We start from the raw sequence: 25222 nt of genomic DNA, 5'->3' as shown, positions 1-25222 counted from the left end.
AAATTGTTCTGTTGACACATAGTTAACGCTGAATACAACATGATACAAGTAATGAAAAAATAAATAAAACTATTGAGTTTACTAGCTCCAGATTAGTAAACACTTTATTGGTACTAACAAATGGTCTAACATGTTTGTTGCAATATCAAAAAATAAATCAAGATCTCAAGACAATTCACCCTCAATGAACAACTCATTTGGCATAAATATTTCTTGAATGTGTGCAAACGCTTTTTCCCCACGGTCTACAGAAAAAACAAACAGGGTAAATATGAATTTGCTAGTATTAGCAATTATGTGATGAAAGCAATAGAATGGATCATATTGAGGTAAACAAAGTATGATTTTTAAAGTGGATTTCATATCCCATGGTATCATGACTTTGCACAGCTGCTGTTTGTTTTTACTTCAGTGGATTATAAATTATAAGAAATAAAACATCCATTAATCAAAGAGTCACAAGTGCTCCCAGTCTGAATACTCTGTATGGTACTGTGGTTCCAATGTAAAATATCAAGGAAACAGCTGTGGCGGGTGGAAATATATAAAGTTCTAGCAAAGCACTGAGATGTGAAATAGGGCTTGGTTGAAAGTCATATCGGTTCATTGTCATGTTCAAAATACATTGGAAGCATAGCTCTTGAAGGGAGAAAACAGACTTTTAGTCAATGCCGTAAAACAAATCACAAGTGATGGCCTACAAATGACTCAGTTGTAACTTGTGAAGGCCATGAATGACATTGAACAGCCAGTTATGAGTGTGATGGTGTGGTCATATTATCTATACAGGGGTTATGAGAAAACAGCAGCTACACGAGGTTGAAAAGAGGTTCAAGTGGATTTGCCTCATTCAAATGTGAACACATGAAAAAAAAGGACATTTTACACAACTTTAGTGTATAGTACAGCAAGGACTTAAAAAAGTAGATGACTCGTCTAGAACTGATTGAGTTAACTTTAATACAGTGGTTCTAAAATATTTTCATATGGAGGACCTCCAAATTGATGCATATTAAGCCATTGAAAAGAGTTGGTGCCAGGGACCCACATGAAGGAACATCTTAATTGTTAAGACTAGATTAGATTAAGCACACGATCTATATACTGTAGATGGGGTGGGGGAAAGAATCCGATGGTCTGAATAGGGATTCTAATACAGTATATTCTAGCATTGGATTGCCTTCTAGCTGGTGAAATAAGTTAACCTCTTTCACCCTGGCGTCCCTGTTTTGGACATGTCATAGGCAAACATTTTTGCTACAATAGCAAATCTACAATGGAAGCTCAATGATCTTTTAGATCCGCTTAACCCCTTGATCTAGGAATTAAGGGTTAAACGTTCCTCATTTGGGACCCCGCCAGAAGCCCCTGGAGGACCCTTGGGGGGGCCCCAGACCCCACTTTGAGAACCACTGCTTTATAGAATGCTAACTTTTTGGGGGGTGGGGGGACTGTTTGACAAGTCATTTCACAGTATTGCTTGCAATTCACATTGCATACGGTAATCAATTTCTCAAACTCCTGAATTGTCACAAAGGCGCCGTTACTTATAAAAGCATTTCAATGATTGACTTCTGTACAAGGGACAATGTTTACAATGAGCTGTACACAGAGGTTCCAATTCATCGTTTTCAGATGGGAATGACATAAAAAAGGCGCTAAACTCTAAAAACATTATTTACATAACATTACCATCTTATTTTCTCTTATTTACATTTAGTTCCGAACTTCTGACCAGGGCAGGAATTTCACGAAGGGCCATGGACACCATGCTCCCTCAATTTGGCTTCAGTTCATGCCTCTCAAAAAGAGTGCAGTCACCCCGATGCCCGCCTGCATTCCCCTTTCTCTCATCTGGCTCTTTCCTGTCAATACGGTTTTTAGACACCAGTGTCTTTTGTTGAGATTCTGAACTCATTATTGCGCAACATCAAGTGGAATACATGCTAAACAAACAACCAGGGGTGTCTTTGATTCTGAGCCTGGTATGAAATGCTGGAAAACCAGTCTATTAGGTCATTATTTCCATAGACTTGCAGCATTTAGCCTGTGTATCACCACCAAAGGCCAGGTATGTGGCCTTGTCCCTAAAGCTATGAAATTCCAGGCCTGGGTCCATTTTATGTTCATTTCCATCTGAAAAAAAAGAAGAAAAAAAAACCCCAAACAAAAACAAAACAACATTTGGCCAGCACCGATGCAAAACAAGAAAATTCTTGAATGGAATAGTAAATCTATAAATCACTGTAGTGAATGACCTCTTTAAGAACCTTATTAGCAACTTCAGCACTAAATATAATCAGGTAACATTGACAAAAAAACAATAATTACAGTCAATGATACCAATGTCATGTTATCTGCAAGTCTAGGACAGCAAAGCGTTATGGATGCTACTACGACGAGATGCAGAGGTTCTGTCCGGTTAGACCATAGTAGGGCTGGGCGACATGAACAAAATATAACCATATTTTTGACCAAATACCTCAATATCGATATTGTGATAATACAGGGTACTTTCTTTAAAAATCTTCATAAATGTGTTAAAAAATAGATCTACAAGCTCACAATGCCTTGTGATGTGACACGTTGTGAGCTTGTAGATGGTCAATTTTTGACAATTTGTGAAAGACTAGGCTTAAGACCACGATATCCCAAGCTACAGACTATCTCCAGTCCCATATCACAATAACGATATATCGCCCAGCCCTAGACCTAGAGGTATATAGGACACACCTGGAAGGCAAATCTACAATGAGCCAGGAAACTTAAGCACTTACGATTCCCATTGTTAAGTCACTTCAAACCAAAAGAAGAAAATATTCCTATTCAAGCATCCACATACTCAACAAATAAAATAAAGAAAATCAATATGCCACCCATTCAATAAAAAGTCAGCCCTTTTTTCTCTCCAAATCTATTCAACAAAATGTAATCACGGGCAGCCAGCAAACTCCACATCCGAAAAAGAAACAACCTAAGATTTCTTGAAATGTTCCAACATAATGGTTTTGACAAAACCATAAAGCCACGCTTCACGGATCGATAGCTCCCGTGTTCAAATCACTTTAGACAATTTGCCATACGTTTTATGATAGGCAGCAAAACACAACTAGGCTTCCATTCTTCCCACGGAAGACCAGGCTCGTCCCAAAAGCCCCATCAAAAAAAAAGGAAAAAAAAGAAATCCATCTAGTTGAGTGGTTACACCAATCAAATCCTCCCGACTTTACCGCGAATCCAACCGCACACAGACAGCTCATCTCTGCTTTAGGCCACTGGAAGGAATTACGGTCCTTCCTGCTCCAGTGCCAGCCCCCCTACCTTCAATTCTCGTGTCCTTAGCCCACCTCCGTTTCTCCAGCTTAAAACAGACGGGGCTTGTTTATGCAATTACTTTTTAAGTGCAAAAGCAGCTTCTATGCTAAGTTCCTTTATTGGTGTTTTTAAGTGGCACAGGTGACCGCTTTCTCTCTCTGAAGGGTCCTTTTAAATTCCAAATGAACTTCCAGTTCAGAGTTTACAGTTTTGCCCGCTGAAAGAATGCCTGCACAGAAAGATTGAAGAATAGTATTACATAACGATAATATAGTATGATCTCGTCGCTGTCAGGCGGAAACCTTGTATCTCCACATTTCACCTTTTTTAATAAATTAAATGGCCCACTTAATTTAAACTTTATTGTACAGTGCTGTATGACAACGTAATGCAAAAGAGAAAATAGCCGTTCTCCAAGCTCATAGCATATGAGATGTGTTGTGAACGTGAAGATCAGCTATTATTTTAATTGTTTCAAAATATGCGTCTATAAAAACATGCCGACACCGGTTTGAAAGTGCTTACGTTTGTCAGTGGGTTTTTATAAATACAGTATTCAAGTATTAACAAAAGCTTGTGACTAAATAAATAATGAGGTTCATTTTTCTAGTTGCCGAAAAGTTTACGTTTTGGACATACAAGATTTCCAGGCAGCGACGATGTATGTATAGTACAACGTTAATGTAAAGATATACGTATAAGGAAATAATCATCATTAAAATAATTGACTCCCTAAGGGAGTCCACGTAAACAATTATGCACAAGATCACAATAATAAAAATAAAGTAGGCAAAATGTCTTCTCTGGGAATGACCAACAGCTGTTGATGTACCTTAATGTAGCTTTTCAGAACCTTGACGTCAGGCTGCTGAAGCACTTGACACAACTCCTGTTCAAACAAAACAAAAGCAGTCGTCACAGAGCTTCTAGACAAGGAAGGTTTACTGGAAAACGTTGAATGAATGAATTTGTTTCATTTCGAATGATAATTAAAAACAATAAAACGAAAACAATGTCCGAAAAGCAGTAGGAATGAAGTACCAGTAAGATGCCCTGAGGGTGAGAAGCTGAAACAAGCAAACTTATTAAACTCCTACCCCTGTTTGGCCAATGTAAAGTATCCATTCACTAATTATAAAATAAAATCTAAATTACAACCTTATTACATTTAAAAATGAAAAACCTTCATGTGGGTAGAGACAAATGTTTTTCAAAATGGTAAAAAGTCGCATATGCAAGTAGACTGATGAGATTAGTAGAAAAACTGTTGCTCTGCAATTGATTATTATTTAAAATATATTCAGGCTAAACTGAAACTGATGGAAAGCCAAGAGTCCACTATTCACTAATCAGACAATTAGTTTCTAACTCGTCAGAATTGAGTCTTGACCAATCATATTTTACATCAGTCCACCATCTTACCTGCGTTATTTCTGGCGATACCTGAAGTGAAGGCAGGTAGTCCTGCTGTAAGAACTGGATGAACTCTGGCCCCTGCCAAAGAGAAAGGATCAGAGGAGACGGTCACAGACTACAGCGGAGGAATAATACAATACTAATAACAATGTAATACCTGTAATGACAATACTAAAGCCACTAAAGTGATACACACCCGTTTGAGATGAATCATCTTCAATGTGAGAGCGCACTCCGACAATGCCTGAAAGACAAAAAAACTAACATTTAACCCATTCTGACCGGGAACCCATTTTGGTGTTTGCATGATGTTATGCTTTAGTTATTGAAAAATAGCAGATCTACAAGCTCATAGCGCGCCACCAAGTGGCGCGCTACGAGCTTGTAGGTCTGCTATTTTTGAAAAATCGAAGAACGACTGACATTTTTTAGAATCTGATCTCAGGTCAGAATGGGTTAATCTGACCAGTGTGTGTCCAGTGGAAACCTCGTATGAATCTGATCTCAGGTCAGAATGGGTTAACCATTTAGGCCTGACGTCGAAATTAAAAAGATGTCTTCTAAATCCAGTTTTCTGAAATACCTAGGATTCTATATCAGCGGTTCTCAATATTTCATGTCACGGACCAGAAAAACTATATGTAATTGGCCACCGAACCACATCTGAAATTATGTTGTTCCAGGGACCCCCCCACAGAAGAAAAGATTTGAGTAAAAAATGTTTGCTCTGAAAGAATATATATTCAAAGATTTGCGCCACATTTTCACGATTCTTTCCAAAAATAGTATAATAATGAAAATAATGAAAACACCAAAAGGGGTTAAATTGCAACAACATTAAATTACTCAAACTGGGAAACATCTGTATTTGTATTAATTTCATTTATTTGTATTTATTATTTAATGATTTTAACCTAATATTTTTTTTTATGTTCAGAAACTTACCAGGACTGTCTGGGCGTCTGTGAGGTCAAAGGTGGGCTTGAGAGGAGCCAGGAAACATGCAGGAACGATGTGTTTGTAGATGAAGTCTGGGAAGCCCACCATGCCATCTTTACCTCCTGGACAGACGACCACAACCACTGTCAGTCCTATGGTGTTCATACCCCTTTTCAAATACTTTAAAATGGGATCAATCTCTAGGTCACATTGGGTCGGGGATATTTTTATGGGTCGCAAGTAAATATCTCATTTTCAGTTTCAAGTGAAAATAGCTGATCTGCAAGCTCACAATGCGGCCCGAAGTGACACTGCGGATCTGCTATTTTCACTAGTATGGGTCACGACCAGAGATCTCTCATAATATTCCTCCTTTCGCAAAAGATACTGTACACAATATGCCAGTCCAATGCTTGGAGTTACCACTAGATTTGGATTCATAAATGTTTTCTTTTATCTTTACTCGACTTGACAAGTCATCCCATGCCCCAGAGTTCTAGCACTTCAACAAGTCATGCCTTACCCCAGAGTTCTACCAGTCTGGAGAGGATGATGAAGCAGGTCTTCTGAGCTATGGGATCAGGGAAGTCCACCGCTCCCTGGATGATGGTGAAGAGCACCCGCTCAATGTTCTCAACCCCTGAGATGAGAGAGAGAAACCAAATGGCATCAAAGAATAGTGGCCAGGAACATGTGATGTGGGTTTGACAAATGCTAGTGACGACTTATATTCACATTCAGTTGGTGCATTATTATAATTTTTTTAATGGGTTTTTTTTGTGGCTTTTGCCTTTATTTTATATTTTTTATGGAGGGACAGACAGTAGGCTGACAGGAAATGGGGAGAGAGAGATGGGGGGAAGACATGCAGTAAAGGCCGTTGGGATCGGGAGTCGAACCCGCGGCACACTGCCAGACTGGATTACCAGCCAAGGTGCCTGGACCGCTGAGCCACGGCCCAGCAGTTGGTGCATTATTAATACAGTAGTAGACGTAAGCTTTTGGCTAGTGGTGGGCAAATGAAGCTTTAGTTTTTAGTCAGTGACCTCTACTGGTGAAATGCAAGACTGCAGTCAAATTAGGCCAACCATCCCACCCACACAGGCAATGACGGTGTAGTTGCTTATCTTGGCGTTGTACACATTTTTCTTTGACACAGTTGACCAGTTGCAACTCAAACCAGTTTGAGGAAACTAACCTGTCGCTGCTAAGAATGTAATAGAGTACGTCACATGATATTTTCTTTTCTGCACCAAAGGTTGAAAGGAAATACAGTTTGAAGCTCATGGGACTGCTCTCACAACCAATTTGACCACAGCATTAGAATCTGTGTTGGCTCTCTTAGAACCCCGGCAACGTTCTATGAGACTAGCTCAGACGCCAAGACGCTCTGAGACCGTATCCATTACGAATGGAACAGTAACGGTTCCGAAGCATGGGCAGACCGTACCCTGGTTGGCCATGACTTCATTCATGCCGCTGCTGGCGATGGTCTGAATGAAGGTGAAGTAGCTGCGTCTCAACATCTGTTTCTCCAGGGCGGCCGTCTGGTCGTTCTCCTCGGCCGGCCGGGCCAGCACCTCGAAGATGGCCAGGACCAGAGGCATGAACACCTGCTGCAGGAAGGGAGACACCTGGCCCTGCCAAGGACGAAACAAAACTAAACATTAGCTTTGTTGTTTTCCCACTCCATTACGATTACAAATTTGAGCTGACGATTAATTGCCACACAATGAATTGTGATTAATGATTTCATTGTGTTTTTGGCATTGAACACTAACCTACAGTATGAATACAAATAAACAAAAAATACATTTCCGTTTGCCTTTTAGGCTTTGAAAATCAAGAATTGCAAAGGGCAGCTTAAATATACAAAGAAACTACCGACATTGAAAAGTTGAAGAATTAGTAGCTGAGCTACGAAGTGACACATTGTAAGCTTGTAGATCAGCTACTTCTGCTTTTCTGATATTTGAAAATGTATGCATTTCTCAACATGGAAACGATTATGCAAAGATAATTGTCTCAAAATAATTGCCATTGTCTCAAATAATTGCGATTAGACAGTGCTGTAACAATTGCCATGGCCCTGGAGAGCTACCTTGAACTTGGCGGTGATCTGACTGATGAGCGGGATGAACTCCTGCAGGTCCCGGGCCTCGCAGTCCTTCAGCATGTGTTCGGAGGCGGCGGGCACAAAGGGCAGCACCTCCTCCTCCAGGCAGATGATCATGCGGTGGAGGAAGGAGCGCACCGAGCTCCGCAGCGACCCCCGCTGGACGGGGCAGCTCAGAGCGGGAAGGAAGGTCTGCAGGCAGTCCCGGTACACCTCGGTGCAGCCGCACTGCTTCACCGTCTGCTTGTTGCTGAAGGCCTTGCTGGTGCGACTGGGAGCGACAGGGGGAGGGAGACAGAGGGGAAGAACGTTTTGAGAACGAGGAATAATGCCGCCTGCGAAAACTAATCAAAACGCAGCCTGTAAACACACATTTCAAATTACTTTTACACATACCCGGAATCCATCCTCTGAAATGACTAACGATTAGGAGCAATGGGCAACACTTGAACAGCGGGTAGCAGTTGGGGTTCAGCGTCTTGCTCGAGGTCAAGGACATTTCGACACTACGTCACACTAGGTCAGGAGGAGCCAGTGATTGAACAGCTAGCCTTTCGGTTCCCGAAAGGCCTCTCTAAATTGTTTAACCGATTAGACTAAAAGGCAAACAAATGTAATTTCTATTCATAATGTTCCAATTTCCAATGCTAAAAACACAATTATTAATTATTGGTGTGACGAAACCCCACCGCAAAAGCAATTGTCCAATGCCAATCCAAATAGTTTAGCAACCGTTGCTAAGCTGGGAAAGCTTCCATCACCTCATAGCCATCGTCATTTTGCATGGCTGTATTGTTGAACACATAAACGGCTTAATGTCAGGAAAGTTACACGGCTCACCCACCCAAGTGATGGTGTCTTAAGTGTCAGTAAGTGTCTTACTGTGTATTACATGAAAACAAACTCCTGCTCATTTCTCCAGTGCATAGCCTACTGCAGACCTTGTTGACTAGATTTTGAAGACATTTTGAAGCTATTGCTACTGAAATTATCGATTATTTATATGGATAAATCCCATGATTTAGCTCAATGGGTGAGAAGCACAGCTTGCCAGACCTCGGTCTCGCAGAGTAGAGTGAGTGGGTGAGGGCTTAGCGAAGGGTCAATTCAACGCGACAGCGCTAGCGTTTTGGGGGCCGTTACCTTGCGAAGCCCACGGCGTGGCTCAGACAGTCCGCCAGGGCGGTCTGCCGGTCCGCCTCCGTCTCGCGCGGCAGTTTGTCCAGCAGGAGACGGAAGGCGTCCATCAGCGGGGCCAGCAGGCTCCTCATGAGGCCCTGCTTCCTCTCCACGGGACTCTCGCCGTTCACAATCAGCACGCCCGCCGTCTCGAAGATGAACAGCTGGTCGTCGCTGGTCAGCAGCACCGGGAAGCCGTTCTCCTGGAAAACGGAGAGACGGGGCTCTGGGTTAACCTGAGGCCAATTCTACAAAATGCTCCACCTGTGCCCGTCGGCCACCAGCCTGCTTGGGAACGATGCAAGTTGGGAACCGAGTATGCAATGCCCGTTGTCATAGCACCCGTTTTAACAGTCCGTCCTTTTTGTACCCATATATGGAGGTCTCTGTATATGCGTCTGCCTGAAGAGTGCAAACTGACTGAAAGGTGGACGGGTTAAGTAATCAAATGACAGGTGTGGGGTTGCCATGGCAATCAATAATTGGCTGAAGCCGAGGCTACAGTTGAGGGGACTTAACGCATAATTATGTCAAATTATAATTGGGTGGGGCGAACGGTTCTCGAGTTACGTGTATTCAAGATTCAAGGTTGTAAGATGCCTAGGATGGAATGTGTGAAGGACCGTGTTTACTGCATTACTGTATGTAGGTAACGTACAGGAGGGGTGAGCTCTAGCAGGTCCTGGATCCTGGTCAGGATGTCCTCGATGAAGTTAGTCATGTGTTTACTGTCAACAGAGAAAGACCGGTTAGCATGACAACTCAACACACATGACCAGAGACTCAGTCACCTGACAGTCTCCCAGACGCTAATTCTATACAACAACAAATACAGTACGACAGATGTAGAATATATTTGCATTACAATGGTGACTGTAGTTTTTCCCCTGTCAGTGATGCAGTGCTAAACTCTCCATGTGTGTGTGTGTGTGTGTGTGTGTGTGTGTGTGTGTGTGTGTGTGTGTGTGTGTGTGTGTCCTAGCATCACAGCTACAACAGTGCTTTTCAAAGTGGGGGCTGTGTGGGGGAATCTAAGGGAGCCAATTGGACAGTAAAGGAAAAACAGAAAAATCATACACACAGTACAGTATATACTTTTTTGTTATTCTAATTCAATTCAAGTCAATGTCAATACTGTCAAAACTGTTATAAAATAGAAAGGCATAGCAGTTCTAAAAGCTCACAATGCTCTGCGATGTGACGTGTTGTGAGCTTTTAGATCAGCCATTTGCTTTGCTTTTTTCCTTCCCTTTTTGTGCGTTTGTTGTGCGCATAGATATTTAAAAAATAGATGCCTCATTGGCCACTGCAGTTCGTTGGAGCGATGCGTGTTGAAGGAGGGGCGGAAGAATTTACACTGGGGGAGGAAGTACACCGGAAGTGTGGAAGGCACGTTACATCAAGCTGCCACTAAAGTGATTACTGGCCAATCACAGCGCATCTTTTCCGGGACTTACAGACCAGAACATGCGCTCTGTGACGCACGCTCATGCTTCCGCGGGGCTTCGCAAGGAATCTCGGGGACGTTTTGCCCTCCCTTGAGCCCATACGCTCCAGAGCCGGAACGGGCGTCTGCGTTTATATGTCTATGGTTGTGCGTGCCTGTGTTGTTCCAGTCTTACTGTAGGGTTTTGACGAATCTGGAGAAAAGGTAAGCCACCCTGCTCCTGACTTTAGGACTGTTATTCCTCAGCCCTCTTTGGTCCAGAAACGCCATCTAGCAACAACAACATAATTAACTTTAATCAACTTTACACATTGTATTTTTGTAGCCAACGTCCCATTAGCACATTGTATTTATTAGGTTATCTTGTGCCAGCAATTAATTCCGAGGCCAAGTTCTGTCTCACCAGTCCATTCATGGCTTATAAAGCTACATAGAAATCATTTATTTGGATGCATATGAGACTTGGATCAGCTCCTGGTGTTGTGAACTCTTACCAAAACGTTTGGAATGTGCTGGGGCTCCACGATGAAGAACTTGTCATAGCGGACGACCGTCTCAAAGAACTCCAGAGACACCGATGTGTGTTGATATCCACTCACGCCACAGGAAACCAGCTGGATTTAAAAACAACAACACGTGATGTCAAACGTTCTACATGCCAGATTCAGACCATAATCCTAGTTCACACCAAAGTTTTATGCCAGATTTACACTTTGGCGTACAACAAAATAGCAGAAATGAATGATCCCATCTACAAAGCCAACAACACGTCCTGGGTTCGTTGAATGACGGAGCATAAATTAACCATTACAACAACGTTGTGGAGAACATTTTCTGCTGTCTTAATTACCCCTTAGTGATGTTTGTTTGAAATGCAATGCCAAGCCTGATATACAGTTGTCAGAATGTCCAAAGTTTAGGTGAAAAGCCACACCTTGGCCACTGTCTATTCACTGGAAACATCATGTCCCGCTTACTGCATCGTGTCCCTAACCCTAACCCTTTTAAATCAACCACAATGAGGCCAAAGCCAACTAAAAGATCAATCAATATAATTAGGGCTGTCACGAGTGTATATATATTGATACTAGGGATGTCCCGATCACGTTTTATTGCTCCCGATCTGATTCCGATCATTTGAAAATGTTGTGATCGGGCCCCTGATTTCCGATCATGTGATGGGATCGGGACAACCCTAAAATGCCGGGGTGAGGTGAGGTGGCCTGGTGACACTGACCGTCCTCATCATGTCCTGCAGGGTGCTGGCCTTGGTCGTGTCCCCAGAGAAGTGGGCACCGTGAGACGCAGGCAGGGCCTCTCCCAGCATGTACAGCAGTCTGACGGCTACCTCCACCTCCATGAACGGAGCGGTCTGCCAGTTCCTGGAGGAAAAGGATCCATTTGAATAAAGTTCAAAAACACAGTATAAAGTATAAATTTGGTTAACACGTTAATCGCCCGGGGGTATTTTGGGACCAATAAATCAGAGCGCCCAGCGATTTACAGCAACGGGGCACATTTAGCGACGCACCAGGCGTTATCCCGGATGCAGCTTAAGTAGCTAGATGTAGCCAAAACACTCCCAAGGCTATCGACAACAACGGTGATAATTCTATCACGATTAGCGACGGGACCGCGGTGGGCCGTCTAAAACATAATCTTTTGCTAATCTGCAGAAAATAATGTGTACAACAACTCATCTAACAAACACTTTGAAACTGCTATATTATTTTACACAGCAGCCACAATAATTATAGAACAAAGACAAGCATTCACATGTTGGAGGCGTTGAAAACGGCACATACTGTATCAGAGATGTTCTTACTGCCAGTGTTGATTTCGTCGACTAAAACTAAGACGAAAAATGTTCGACTACCTTTTTTCACTGAATGGAAACTAAATGGAAACTATGATGACTAAAACGAATATATTGACAATTTCGTCAACAAATAAAAACTAGACTAAAATGTTAGGGGGGGGGACTAGTGGACAATAGATCCAGTATAAGTCATTTTACACTTGGTTGCATCGGTTATTTTTTATTTATTTGTGTGAAATGAGCCATTACGACGGCATCAAGGCCCGCCAAAAAAAAACATTTTAGTCGACCAAATCAACTGTAGATTTAGTCGACTAAAACTAGACTGAGTGAAAACTATTCAAGAGACTACGACTAAAACTAAAATAAAAAATGTGCTGCCAAAAAACACCGGTTCTTACTGCATGGTGTTGTTGAAGACGCGTCGCACGGCCTCCAGCAGCAGCTCAGGAGACACCTGCGCCAGGCGATCCAGCAGCATCTTCAGCTGCTTCCTGTACTCCACAAACATGGCCTCGTCCTCGCCCTGGCAGACACAGACACGTCCACGGAGGACGTTAAACCACTGGTTCATGTCAAGGACCCCCTCAAGTTGACACTAATTATCCCGCGGACCCCCATTTGAAAAGATTTTTTTTACGGCTGTGATTCTCAACCAGTTTAATTTCAAGGACACCCAGTTTGACATTTGGCATTAGTCTACGCCCCGGACCCCCATTGAATGGCATTTCTATCTCTGGGACCCCCGATATAATCTAACAAATGGTTCCATTTGTACACTCTCAGAGTTACAGACCCATTTGGTTCCAAACTATCATTTAGCTGGGTACCCCCTGGAACTCCCTCAAGGACCATGAAGACCTCAGGCCCATTCTTCAAATATCTTCTAAAACCGTTTTCTTTGGCTACATCAGTGGTTCTCAAACATTTTCCCCATGTCAAGGACCCTCAAAATGATATCTCCGCTGTCTGGAAGAAACCACTTAACTCCAAAATGTTCATTTCTTTTCAGGAAATGAAAAATATACACTTACTTTTCAGGAAATTAAGAAAACCTTATATTTTGAAAACAAAGCAATACAAGCAAGCAAACAGAAAATGATATATTGTCAATTACTTCCATCAGAGAGGGTGAGATGGTGGAGTTAGCAGACAGTTTGAAGGTTCAATGGAGTTAAGAGGTTTTGCCTCAAGCGCTTACTCCTTCATTGGTTCAATATTTTCGCTGTATCGTGGCCAACAAGAACACACTTACTTCGTTTTCAAAGTTGTACTCGTCGTCATAGGTGAGTTTCTTCATGACGGCCAGCATGATTGCCTGTTGGGAGCGGAACACAAAAGCAGGATTATTTTATTTTCCCTCAAAAACAACTGTAGTAGTGTCTGTGACACGTCCTGGTTTACAATGATAACCTCTCACCTCTATGTTTGCTTTCTGCTGGTCTGTCAGTTGAGGAAGCTGGAAGGGATCACATGAAGACAACGTTATTATCAAATACATTAAAGTCAGATTTACTGGTGGGTTGCTCTGTGAGCCCAATCTTCAACCTGGCTGTATCCCCTAAATGTGATAAGAGCAAACCTGACACATTGAACGCTACAGTGTTATTTTCGGCGACTAAAACTAAGGCGAAAAACCTTTTACCACTGACGAAAACGATATGGAAACAAGATGAAAACTAAGCTACTGTATGATGACTAAAACTAAGACTAAATATACTGACAATTGTGTCAACAAATAAAAACTAGACAAAATAGTTAGGAAGGGACTAGTGGACAAGAGATCTAGTATAAGTCATTTTACACTTGGTTGCATGCTGAAAATAGCAGATCTACAAGTCTGCAAGTTCTACAAGAACTTGTAGATCGGCTATTTTCAGCAAGTGTAAAAACAGTCATTACGACAGCATCAAGGCCCGCCAAAACACATTTCAGTCGACTAAATCGACTGTAGATTTAGTTGACTAAAATCTTATGATATTTAATTTAATAAGACTAAAACATTCCAGGTGACTAAAATGTGGCTGAAACCAAATGAAAACTATTGAAGAGACTATGACTAGAACTAAAATCAACATTTGCTACCAAAAACAACACTGGAACCCTAGTGCTCCCGTTTCATACATCAAAAAGGCCTTTTTTTAAGTATGAAAAAAATGAATGCAAGTAATTTCTTTGTATACTTCAGTGATTTGTCATACTAGCCCTGTGCATTTTTTGATTACCAAGCAAATGTATTCTTTATTCACATCCAGAAACTGGAGCAGCACGGACATTTAGAGCCTTTTATTTAGGTGCCAAGTATACAAACGACTTGTATACTTAGCACCTAATAAAAGGCTCTAAATGTCCGTGCCACTCCAGTCTCTTCTTCTTATGCAACTCATGATGTCCTTGCACCTGTGTGAAGCACCGGATCAGCCGTTTCAGGCTTGAGGCACGTTGGTAGACTCCCTTCATTTGTACATTGAAATCACCTGTTTGAGGACGTGCAGGTAGTCGTAGCAGAAGCACACGATGTTGGCCGAGATGTCGTCGTCCTCGTGCACCAGCAGCTGCAGCAGCAGCGGCACCTTGGCCTCCAGTGCCTGCAGCGTGTCGGACGCCACCTTCACGCTGCCCGTCTTCACCAGCTTGGTCCAGCTCAGCACCAGAGACTGACCCATGCCGTTCACCAGCCGGGAGAACTTGGCCAGGAAGTCCACATCCTCCTCCTGCATGGGGGATACGGGAAGGAGCGAGCATTGTTTACGCAACTTAACTCTTTGCGTGCGTGCGTGCGTGCGATGTCACAGGTGCAGATAGATGCTTGTGGTAGTCGTTTTGGGAAGGCCACACCCTTGAATGAGGACATTTAGTTAATTAAAAAGGAGACAGACAGCCAGAGATAAACAAGCTCTTTCATTGAATAGCAGCTCTCGTAGCCTATTCTTAGATATGGAGACAAACTTGATGAAACGCATGCCTGTGAAGCACTGCAAACTGTGGATAAAAACATTCTTAAGTTGAGCTACATTCTCGATTTTGGCATTATAGTATCATTATAGAGTTATTTTTCTATAAAAAGGGATCTCCAGTTGGTTTCATAAATTTGCATACCAAACTAAACTGGAGATCCTTTTCATTTTTACATTCTCAGATTCACAGACCTTAAGGGTCCATTTAGTACCAAACTTTAGCTGGGGACCCTTTTGATGACCCTCAAGGACCCATTGGGGTCCCTGGAATGGTTTTGCCGAACGCTATTGTTAAATTATCCAATGTGTTTGTGGTTGTCTAAAACACAGGATGTTGTCATTGTCAGCCAGTCCAGCGGGCAGAGGCCAACAGGAACAGGACACGTGAACTTTAACCTCTTACGGTTTGTGGCACTAAAGCAGACCCGGGCCTCTCGGCTCTCTCCCATAACGCCAACAAACGACAGCAATGACCCACAAAAGGTGCCACAAATGACAGCAACAAACAAAGGCACATTTAAAACGAGATTTAGGAGTGCAGCTTGGGTTTGTAATCCGTAATTGTAGCCAACTGAGATCAGGTTCTTTTTGGAGAAGTTTATCAAATTGCATGCTGCTTTTAAGTTCCTTTTCTGACTTAAATAAGAATCTGAGGCAGTTCAATGTTTTCATGTGTTGTGTAAATAAATGGTAAATGGTGCATTTATATAGCGCCTTTATCCAAGGCGCTTTACATAAATTGTGCATTACATTCACCCATTCACACAAACACACACACACTCACACACACCAATGACAGGTGAAACCATGCAAGGCACCAACAGCGCATCTGGAGAAATTTGGGGTTCAATGTCTTGCTCAAGGACACTTCAACACTAACTCTGGGGGAGCCCGGGTTCGAACTGGCAACCTTGCGGTTACCATCTGGCCACTCTACCCCTGAGCCACCACCGCCCGTTGTGTAGACATGGCACAATGAATATCTTTTAACTTGTACAACTGAGCAGTGGATTGAGCGTGTAAATCAGCTATTTTCACAATATTTGAAATGGGACTAGTGTTAACTTTATAATTTACGTTTTCCAAAACCAAAATCACAATATTCGTCTTTGATTAGTAATGGAGTGAAAATCCTTGGCTTCTTTTTAAATCAACCTGAGGTACTTGCCTACAGTGTCTCTATCTCTACAGAGGAAAGGAACTTAAAATATGCATGTCAGGAAGCAATGGCAGTTTGAAAGTGAGCATAGCCTTTAAGTAGTAGTAGTAGTACGCAGTAAGATGTTTAAGAGAACGGCATTGATATCAATGACTTTCTCATACGCGATTTTAAGGGGGTACAAAAAGTTAAATATCTCTTTTCGTCTCGACATGAAAAGTGTGGGAACCACAGAGCTACACCGACCATACCAGCAGAAACGTACTTCGCATGGTCCAATTCAGACCTATCAACGTTCATTTTACAAATTTACAATTCAAACTGGAACGTCAGAGGATAGAGGACGCTGATGAAAACGCTCCAACACCGTCATGTGACGGTATGCGACAGTAAGTATAAAATGTGGTACCAACCTGTTCAATGTTGAAGAAGCCTGCAGATTGCAGAACTTGGCACAGAGACTCCACCAGCTTGGTCTTATCCACAGGATCCATGCCCTTGTTGACTATCTCAAACAGACAGTCGCACGCCTCCTCTCTCAGCTCCATCACGGACATCTGACTCAGCAGCAGGTTCACGAACCTGACGACAAAATAGGCAACTTAAGTACCTGATGGTTTCAGCTCTGTTCGTGTATCTGCAAGGTATGAAGACCGCCTTGTGGCCTACCAACCGAACATAAGATGGATGTCGGTTAAATGTTTTGTTTATTATCTTGAGTCTAGGAATCTGGTCATTAAATATAACCAGGGGTGCACACAAGCGGTGCCACATTACGCATGCGTCGTCAAAACGTTTGGTGCGTGGTAGATCAAAGGCATGGAGGCGCATTTGCGCACCAGCTGAGAGAGAGAGACAGGGATTTAGAGAATGCTGACAGGCATTCAAAAGGAACTCAAATGAGATGTTAACGTCCTGTCAGTAGACTTAGAAATAAAACTAGTGTTGACTAATCATTACAAGTGGCTCTTATTTTGATGAGGCAGTTTCTGCACAGGAGGTCCGTTTCACTTGTAAACAAGCTACGATGGATGAGCTGTCAAAGTGCTAGTCGCTAGCACTGTGCGCACCAAACGACATGGGCAGGTGCTCCTTTGAGTACTAGCCCAAAATAATAGTGTACACCACTGAATATAACGCATAAAAGCATAGTGTAAAATTGTTCATCAAAATTGGATTAAAACTGTCAGTGTTTATCGATATAAACCCAGCACAGAGAGGATTGTGTGCACACCATATGCCTTTATTTAGGCCAGGTGCTGGGCGTCAAGGCGAAAAACAAGGAGAAGGGAGAAACATCCGCACACTAGTTTGTAGCTTAGGACTTACTTTATTTTAAATGGCAAAAGCCTGCGACGTTTCGACCTGAACGGCAAAATAGGCATAATAATTTGCCTGATGAAGACCTGAACGAGGTCGAAATGTTGCAGCTTTTGCCACCATGTCGTTTCTCCCTTTCTCTCCTATTGATGATATAAACCCAGCAGCCGGTCATACTGACCGGTCGTTGGCGATGAGGTTGAGGTCTATCCAGGAGACGAAGGCTCCCACCACCTCCAGACACTGGCAGGTGAGCTCTGGGTGAGACTGCTGGTACGCCTGCAGGATCTGGAACCAGGACTCCACCAGGTTGGGGATGCAGCGCTCTCGCATGTTGTCTTTGATCAGCGTGTTCCTGCGCGTCTCCTGGGGAGGTGGGAGTATATAAGGCTGTGTTGATTTTGACTGCAAAATGTTTATTTAGTTTTAGTTGTAGTCTTTTGAATACATTTTAATTTGGTTTTAGTCGACAAAATCAACACTGAAGTCGATGAGCAGCACAAGTCGGTTCAGACGTAATGGAATAAGGCAAATTTTGTTGACTAAACCAGTTAGTATTTATACCACAGTCCTATGAATCTGATAATGACAGCATGGGTTTGAATCTGACCTGTGGTTGAATTTCATGCACTGTCTCATCTAGTGAAGGAGAAATGCTTTCAACGGTTTAGTGCAATGAGGATGAAATGTTACACGCACATTTGGAATCCCTCTTTAACTTCAGTGAGCCATAACAAAGCGTATATACTTAGTTGAGAAGGGTCCCCCCCACAGGGGTCCATACATGGCCCCCTCTTTTCCCACTACAATACATATCCTCGCCAAGAATAGCCAATCTACAAGCTTGCAATGTACCGCGTTGTGAACTGGTAGATCAGCCATTTTCGACCAATGTTTGCCTATTATGACACACCCAGAATATGGACAATATGGTTCTTGTTGTTAATCTCAACATTGATAGTACACTATCTAGGTTACTGATGGATGCTACCATACCAAGTGGAACATTTTACATTTTACAAATGGAAATGGAAAGCCTTGCTGTAAAAATGGCCTTAGAAAAACTTGCACTGGAATTAGGTGGATCTGGAGAAAGTCAATAAGTCTAAATCTACGTCACAGTTTGATATCATGCGACATCAAGCCTTTATCGTTTTGACAATGGAATGCCTTCAACCTTGGTTGGACGAGAGTTCTCTGCCCCAGTTCTGTGGTGCAACTTTAGATTAGTGTTAACCTCCTTAAGTACACTGGTGACTGGTGAATGAGATAACAGTACTCTTATTTAACCAAGACTATAGAGCGTCACAGTCATGACGACGCCAGGCCCAGGAAATGAATCCCAATGCATTTTTCCCATAGACATTTCAAAAAGTATTTATTTAAAGACCTTTTAAGCTTCTACAAAGCCAACTCGAGTCGTGACAAATCATGACAACAAACACAATATTTTGGACCAAACAAATAATTACAAAGAAGAAAAACAACAAAAAAATGTGTTGTAACCTGCCGTTTTTTTCTACTTTCTAAACAGTGTTTATTGTCATGATTTGTCACGACTCAAGTTTGTCTCCATGATTTGTCACGACAAGAGTTGGCTTTGTCTGCGGATATGGGTACAAGGGAGTCTTGCCTCAGCTGTATGGAGGACATCGCGGTCGACCACCTCAGCATCGATGGCCATCAGTGTCCTCAGGTAGACGTCCACGCCATGGGGGTTGAGCCCCACTAGGGACAGGATGTCAAAGAAGAACTTGGGCCACAGCGTCAGGTACTCCATGATGAACGTCAGGGCAAACACCTGGGCCGCCTTGTTGCGGATGAAGGGCTTCTCCGGCTGGGCGTTCATCAGCTGGAGGTTCAAATGGTACAGGCTTTAGTTCCGACACCGACAACGTACCTCAAACCCTAACCTAACCATAACCGCAAGCACGGGAGCAGCGCATGTTCGAGCGCTAGTCCGACCGTTGTTCCCGCATTACCATCGGATCCCAGTTCAAAGGCACGCAAGGACACATTTATTATATAACAGGTCTGCAAAACCAAATACCTTAATCCATTTAGATCTGACGCGGATTCTACAGTTTTCTGAAAATAATTGCAATTAGTGGTTCACAAACCTTTTCATGTCAATATGATATGAATTTGACCACGGACCCCCATCTCTAAATATTCTGCTCCAGGGACACCGGATGCCCAGAAGAAAATATTTTAATAAAAAATGTTGAAAGAATATATTCAAAGATTTGCACAAATTGATGATGCACTATGAGCTTGTATATCTGCTATTTTCGAATAGCCAAAGTATAAAATAATGCTTTTTTAGCTCAAATCTAAAATGATACAGATGCTTTCCCAGGAAAGAACTTGCTACGTACACATTTTTGTTCCAGCCTGGCAATATATTTGTACCACATTCTGGAGTTGATTAGATATTTGTTTGTAAAGATCTCTTTTGAATACCTAAAAACAAATTGTCACTGTACTATGGAAATAACGCATGTGATCGCAGCAGTGCACCATTTAACAGCACAGGGAATAAGCTTTAAACTTGCAACGCCTCAGAAAGGTCATCAACAGTTGAGACAATTATAAAGATAGCTACCAACAAATAAAATAAACAAAGTGCACAGCCACTGTACCTGGCACTGGAGCCATTTCATCAGCGTCTCTCTGATGAGCTGCTGCTGGGCAGCACTCAGACCAGCATGTCTAACCGAAACAAATTGCACATGTGAAATGTTATTAATTTAATTCAGTTCAAGGAGAAATGACATGCAGCAATTGGCGCGGTACTCTTCTGAACTCACAATGTGTTTATTACTGCAATGTTGGGTCTATTTCAATGCACTGCTGTGTGTTTTGCTTACCTGTACTTGATCTGATGCTCCAGCACTTGGAAGCAAAAGAACTTCACGTGGTCGTCACTACAATAATGACAAACAACCCCACATGTTCACATGATCTGGAAGCATGTCATTAAACTGATGAAAAAACCAATCTAACTGCATGATACATTTGTATACATGCATTAACCACATGATCCCTAGTGCCCCCACATGAACCCTAGTGTGCCCATTCTGGCCTGGTCAGTCATTCTCTGACAATAGCCAACCTACAAGGTCACAGCGTGGTACAGCGAGCTCGTAGGTCGGCTATTTTCACCAAAAGGGTTTGGTGTGAAGTGGAAAAAAGGAGCTGACCAAGAAACTTAGTACTTCGTTGACCATTTATGGTCAACTAAGTACAGTATATAGGGTTTAAGTGGTTATTATTAAACAGAACCAATTGATTTCGGCAAGAATAACTTCAAGCTACATTGACATTACGACTCACAACACATTCGTCATACAATTTTCAATAAAATAGTCAGCATGGTGGAACGTGTTATCAGGGTTGGGAGATATAAAGAGCTAGTGCAGCTGAACTCACTTGTAAATCCCTTTGGCCAGAGCCTCTGCACACACTTCCCAAGCATCTTGGGACTCCTTAAGCTGCTCAAAATATGCCATGGCCTGAGGAAACAAACAAAAACAGTCACAAGGTGAATCAGGCAAACAGACGAGAGAAATCAAAGCTGGACACAGGGAAACAAACCTGGGCAACACTACAATGTTTGACTTCGCCTCCACATTCTACACACACCCACACAAATCACAGTGAACAGAGCCCAAACCTGGGGGACACACTTGTACATATTAAATCCTGTGCTGAGCACAAATCTATGATTTCAAATAATATAGTGAGTGAACATTACAGATCGTTCCAAGACTACTTTAGAGATTTACTACGTATTGCTACATATATTTTGTTGTCCACAAAGAATCCACAATAAAACAAATGGAGGTGAACTAATTTTAACACCAATTAAATATTAAGAAAACTTAAACATTTGTGAATAGTAAAACTGAACTGTGTGTGAGGCACTTTAAAACAGAAAATGCATCGAGTCTGTGAAATGAATCTCAGACTATTCCAATTTACTAAATTTGCTCAGCTAGAATAGAAAGATCACACCCGTGTGAAGTGAGTTGTGCAACTCCGTGTGGGGGTCCCCAGAAGTTCCAGACACACAGGAACACTTGGTGGTGAAAACCAACCAAACGCTATTTCCGTGCTCGGACACAGCCAGCCAGGGACACAGCCAGTCAGGGACACACATAGCTGTCTATAGTTTTTAGTTTTTGAGTGATTGCACCACTCAAAAACCTACAAAATCCTCAAAATAAATACTGAAGATATAACCATTACATGTTACTGGTTCAAAGTTAAAGTGGAGAACACTTTAACAAGTTCTCCGTTATAATAGAGCATGGAGGATGCAATGTGTTCATGTCCACATCAAATATTTCAAAAGAGACCTAACTTCCTGGAATTTCAATAGTAATTCCTGGAATTCTACAATAGTAGAATTCCATGTACCTTATCAATATGTATCTAGTCTCCATAGCCAGACAATCTGGGATCTCTGTTTTCTGATATGTCTGGTGACAACGATAATGTAGTTGCTAGAATAGCGATGAGAACAGCCACATACATATCAAAATAAAGCCTTCAGCCTTCATCAGTGTGATGAAGCCTGGATAGCCGAAACGTTTGTCCATTGGTTTCAAATATGAAATAAACTATGGACATTTAGAGCCTTTTATTAGGTGCTAAAGTATACAGAAAGAATATCAGTCGCTCTTTCTGTATACTTTAGCACCTAATAAAAGGCTCTAAATGTCCGTGCTGCTCCAGTCTCTTCTCCTTATGTAACTCATGATGTCCTTGTACCTGTGAAGCACCGGATCAGCCGTTTTAGGCTTGAGGCGCGTTGGTAGACTCCCTTTGTTATGAAATAAACTATATTTGAACAGTCTTGGCTGTGTGCGACCCACTACCCTTTATTTTGATATGTTTTGAACGGGTGGCGCACCTATAGTCAGAGCGCGTTGGTCATATGAAGATTGATCAACAGCCACAAACACACATCTGCTTCGAAAACCACTCCCGACACTCTCCCAAGATGAAGAATGCCCCGAATGCCGTTTCATTTGATTTCCCATATCTCTGAATTATTTTCATACAGTTTGAGCAACTACCGTATATAACAGTATACCAGACATTATTGGTAGGTGTAGATCTCTGATCGTCTGGCTACGCAAGACTAATCAATACCTATACATTCCTGCCATCTACCATTGTGCCACCAGTGTGGGCCTTGCAGTTTGAGTGTCTGCCATGAGACTGGGAGATAGAGGTTCAACCCATGGCCTAGTCATACCGAAACTTATTTAAAAATGGTACCCAATGCACAGCATCGAGGTTTGGGTTAGGAACCGGCAACATACTAGCATCATGTCCATGGGGTGGTGTACTTGTAAATCAACATGCTAAGCTAAGGCAACAGGACTGCAGATAAACTCCTGACCTATGGGCCACATTGGTTCCCAAGATGATTTACTTACTTTATCTACCATTGTGTCATTCATTAGTTGAATAATTGAATCAAGACCTCACATGATTCAATTGAAAGAAATGGTTAGTGTTTCTACTGGCAATAGAGTTGAACCAAATTTGAATTGTCTCATTTGGTAACACTTTTAAACCCTATAGATCGCCTATTGTGTAGATAGGCGATCTGCACAAGCACGACTATTTCCCCAAAACAGGGACGCCAGGGTTCAATAAGTAGTTACATGTTCCTGTCTAACCACAGCGGAGATGATTGACGGACTTACCCGCTGCCTGTAGAGAGCATCTGCATTGGGGTTCAGCCCCAGCAGAGCTTGCTCGTCCATGACTAAAGCAATAGACTGGCAGGCCATTCGTGTGTTAGCTGGTCTTCAATGCAGGTTCAGTTCTCTCTGCTACCATCAAGCAGATTTCATACATCTAGCAAACCAAAAGACAAATATACCGGCACATTTCATTTCATACAATTTTCACCTCAGGCAGTGACAGGCACATACCCGTCTGCTTTTCGGTATCCGGCACATCATGTACATCCCGCACATACCCGTTACTAGATGTTCTGCTTCATAAGTCATGAATACCTAACTACCTGTAAAATACATATACATTTAGCCTACTATGTTTGAATATCTGACCTGTTTCTATCCCGTTTTCCATGCTTTTTCATTCTACCTCTATATTATTCCCTTTCCTGGAAAAACTACAAACTATGGAGCTTGTAACACAAATAATTATACCCACATGCGAACATGTAATGTGACAAATAAAGCTGATGCCTGTTGATTCCGAGTCATACTATTTTGAATTCAACAAGCATTATTTCAAAAACACTTTTCAACAATATAGGCTGAAGTATGTTGTTGACTTGTTGTAATAACCGTGGCGTGAAAACATAAATTACATCCAGGATATATTAAGGGCACAGGTGGGGATATGAATGTGTTACAGGACGCCATCCAGATGATCCAGCTGATGTGACAACTGACAACAGTGATGCCTCATGGGGCCTCTTGTGACACCCCGTCTGTCTATGCTGAATGAACACAAACAAATGCAGTTTGTTGTGGATGGCCCCTGTGACAGTGCTGCATGTGAACAATACAGACTGACACATGAGCTCAAAGAGTGTAAAGGTGATGTAACGTAGGAGCAACGGTTTGATCATATTATTATGTTGTTCACATATGGTCAGATCTCCACCTTTAGTTTTTTTTGACCAAAAATAACCCTGCCATGCATGAACAAAATGTTGGATACATCCTTAGCGAGGAGGCAACAGCCACGTGTATGATCTGACAGGGTGGTCGAGCCACTCCTAAAAAAAGTTGACACTGACTGCAATGCTAAGACCAGGCAAGCCTACTAATGCTAAGTTGCTAGCTACCGTAGCAATCACATCATCATCATTGTGGTGGTTGGGGGGGAGAAACAAAACAATCTCGCGAACAACGGTGTACTTTTACGGATACAACTAGAGACGCGACGGGCACAGGGCACGCTGTCGACAACTCACCTTAATCGCATAAAGTTTTATGCCATTTTTATGCCACTCTCTGGTCAGTTAATTCCAGAAATCAGTGGATGTTGCAGTCCGTGTGTGAATGCGACTGTGCGGCGTGTCCACAGAGCGGAAATAGGAACCATCGTTGGGTCAAGCCCACCGGAAGAAATTAACGGTAACATAAAGTGGGATCCCATTCGATTCCATTTGCGTTGCAGTTTGCAAATCCGGTCTACAGCGGACACAGAAGTAGTGCGCGTAAGTGCATGTTTTGTGTGTATGTGCTAATTACCGGATATAGTAGGCGGGCTACAGATCGGATCTGAGCACTATACTCTAAGGTCTGAACAGTAAATAGAAACCCGGCTTTTCATGTACCAGTACCACTGGTGAAAGCGACTATATATTAATATATACTCTGAGCCTTATTGTATATATGGGTCATATATTAATATATATACTATAAGACCAGTAACAGCGCCGTAGTAATGTGTAACAGATTTTATGTAAATTGCAAAACAAAATTAAAAAATAAAAACAAATCTCAAGGAATCCAAAACATTGAAAAAGATTGATAAAGAGTTATCATTATGTTTT

General features: G+C 42.2%; 1 protein-coding gene across 1 annotated transcript; it reads right to left on the bottom strand.

Annotated features, from left to right (window-relative positions):
- Nucleotides 1-86: 86 nt before the first annotated feature.
- Nucleotides 87-24758, bottom strand: xpot (exportin, tRNA (nuclear export receptor for tRNAs)). Its single transcript, XM_080757177.1, has 25 exons — nucleotides 24638-24758; nucleotides 23391-23544; nucleotides 21100-21182; nucleotides 20538-20594; nucleotides 20310-20379; nucleotides 19301-19519; nucleotides 17849-18033; nucleotides 16761-16929; nucleotides 14709-14945; nucleotides 13652-13690; nucleotides 13487-13549; nucleotides 12633-12757; nucleotides 11650-11794; nucleotides 10907-11026; nucleotides 10588-10682; nucleotides 9624-9693; nucleotides 8930-9168; nucleotides 7772-8057; nucleotides 7121-7310; nucleotides 6194-6310; nucleotides 5677-5792; nucleotides 4928-4975; nucleotides 4738-4809; nucleotides 4148-4204; nucleotides 87-3544 (listed from the first exon to the last, which is right to left on the bottom strand). Exons 2-25 carry the CDS (start codon nucleotides 23475-23477, stop codon nucleotides 3518-3520), a joined length of 2916 nt encoding a protein of 971 aa, XP_080613303.1. The 5' UTR covers nucleotides 23478-23544; nucleotides 24638-24758; the 3' UTR covers nucleotides 87-3517.
- Nucleotides 24759-25222: the final 464 nt, after the last annotated feature.

The sequence above is a fragment of the Protomyctophum bolini genome (genome assembly GCF_963924005.1).
Source record: "Protomyctophum bolini genome assembly, chromosome: 23".
NCBI classification, from domain to species: domain Eukaryota; kingdom Metazoa; phylum Chordata; class Actinopteri; order Myctophiformes; family Myctophidae; genus Protomyctophum; species Protomyctophum bolini.
Note: the sequence above shows the minus strand (reverse complement) of the source record. Positions and strands in the feature narration are given on the sequence as shown.

What these genes read in the sequence shown, in the direction of transcription:
- xpot (XM_080757177.1), bottom strand. Translation starts at nt 23,477, where the DNA reads ATGGCCTGCCAGTCTATTGCTTTAGTCATGGACGAGCAAGCTCTGCTG. An exon ending in TGCAGGACATGATGAGGACG is followed by an intron (nt 11,027 to 11,649) that starts GTCAGTGTCACC and finishes TTTTAAATCCAG; the next exon opens with CTGGTTTCCTGTGGCGTGAG. An exon ending in TGAAGTCATGGCCAACCAGG is followed by an intron (nt 6,311 to 7,120) that starts GTACGGTCTGCC and finishes CTCTCATCTCAG; the next exon opens with GGGTTGAGAACATTGAGCGG.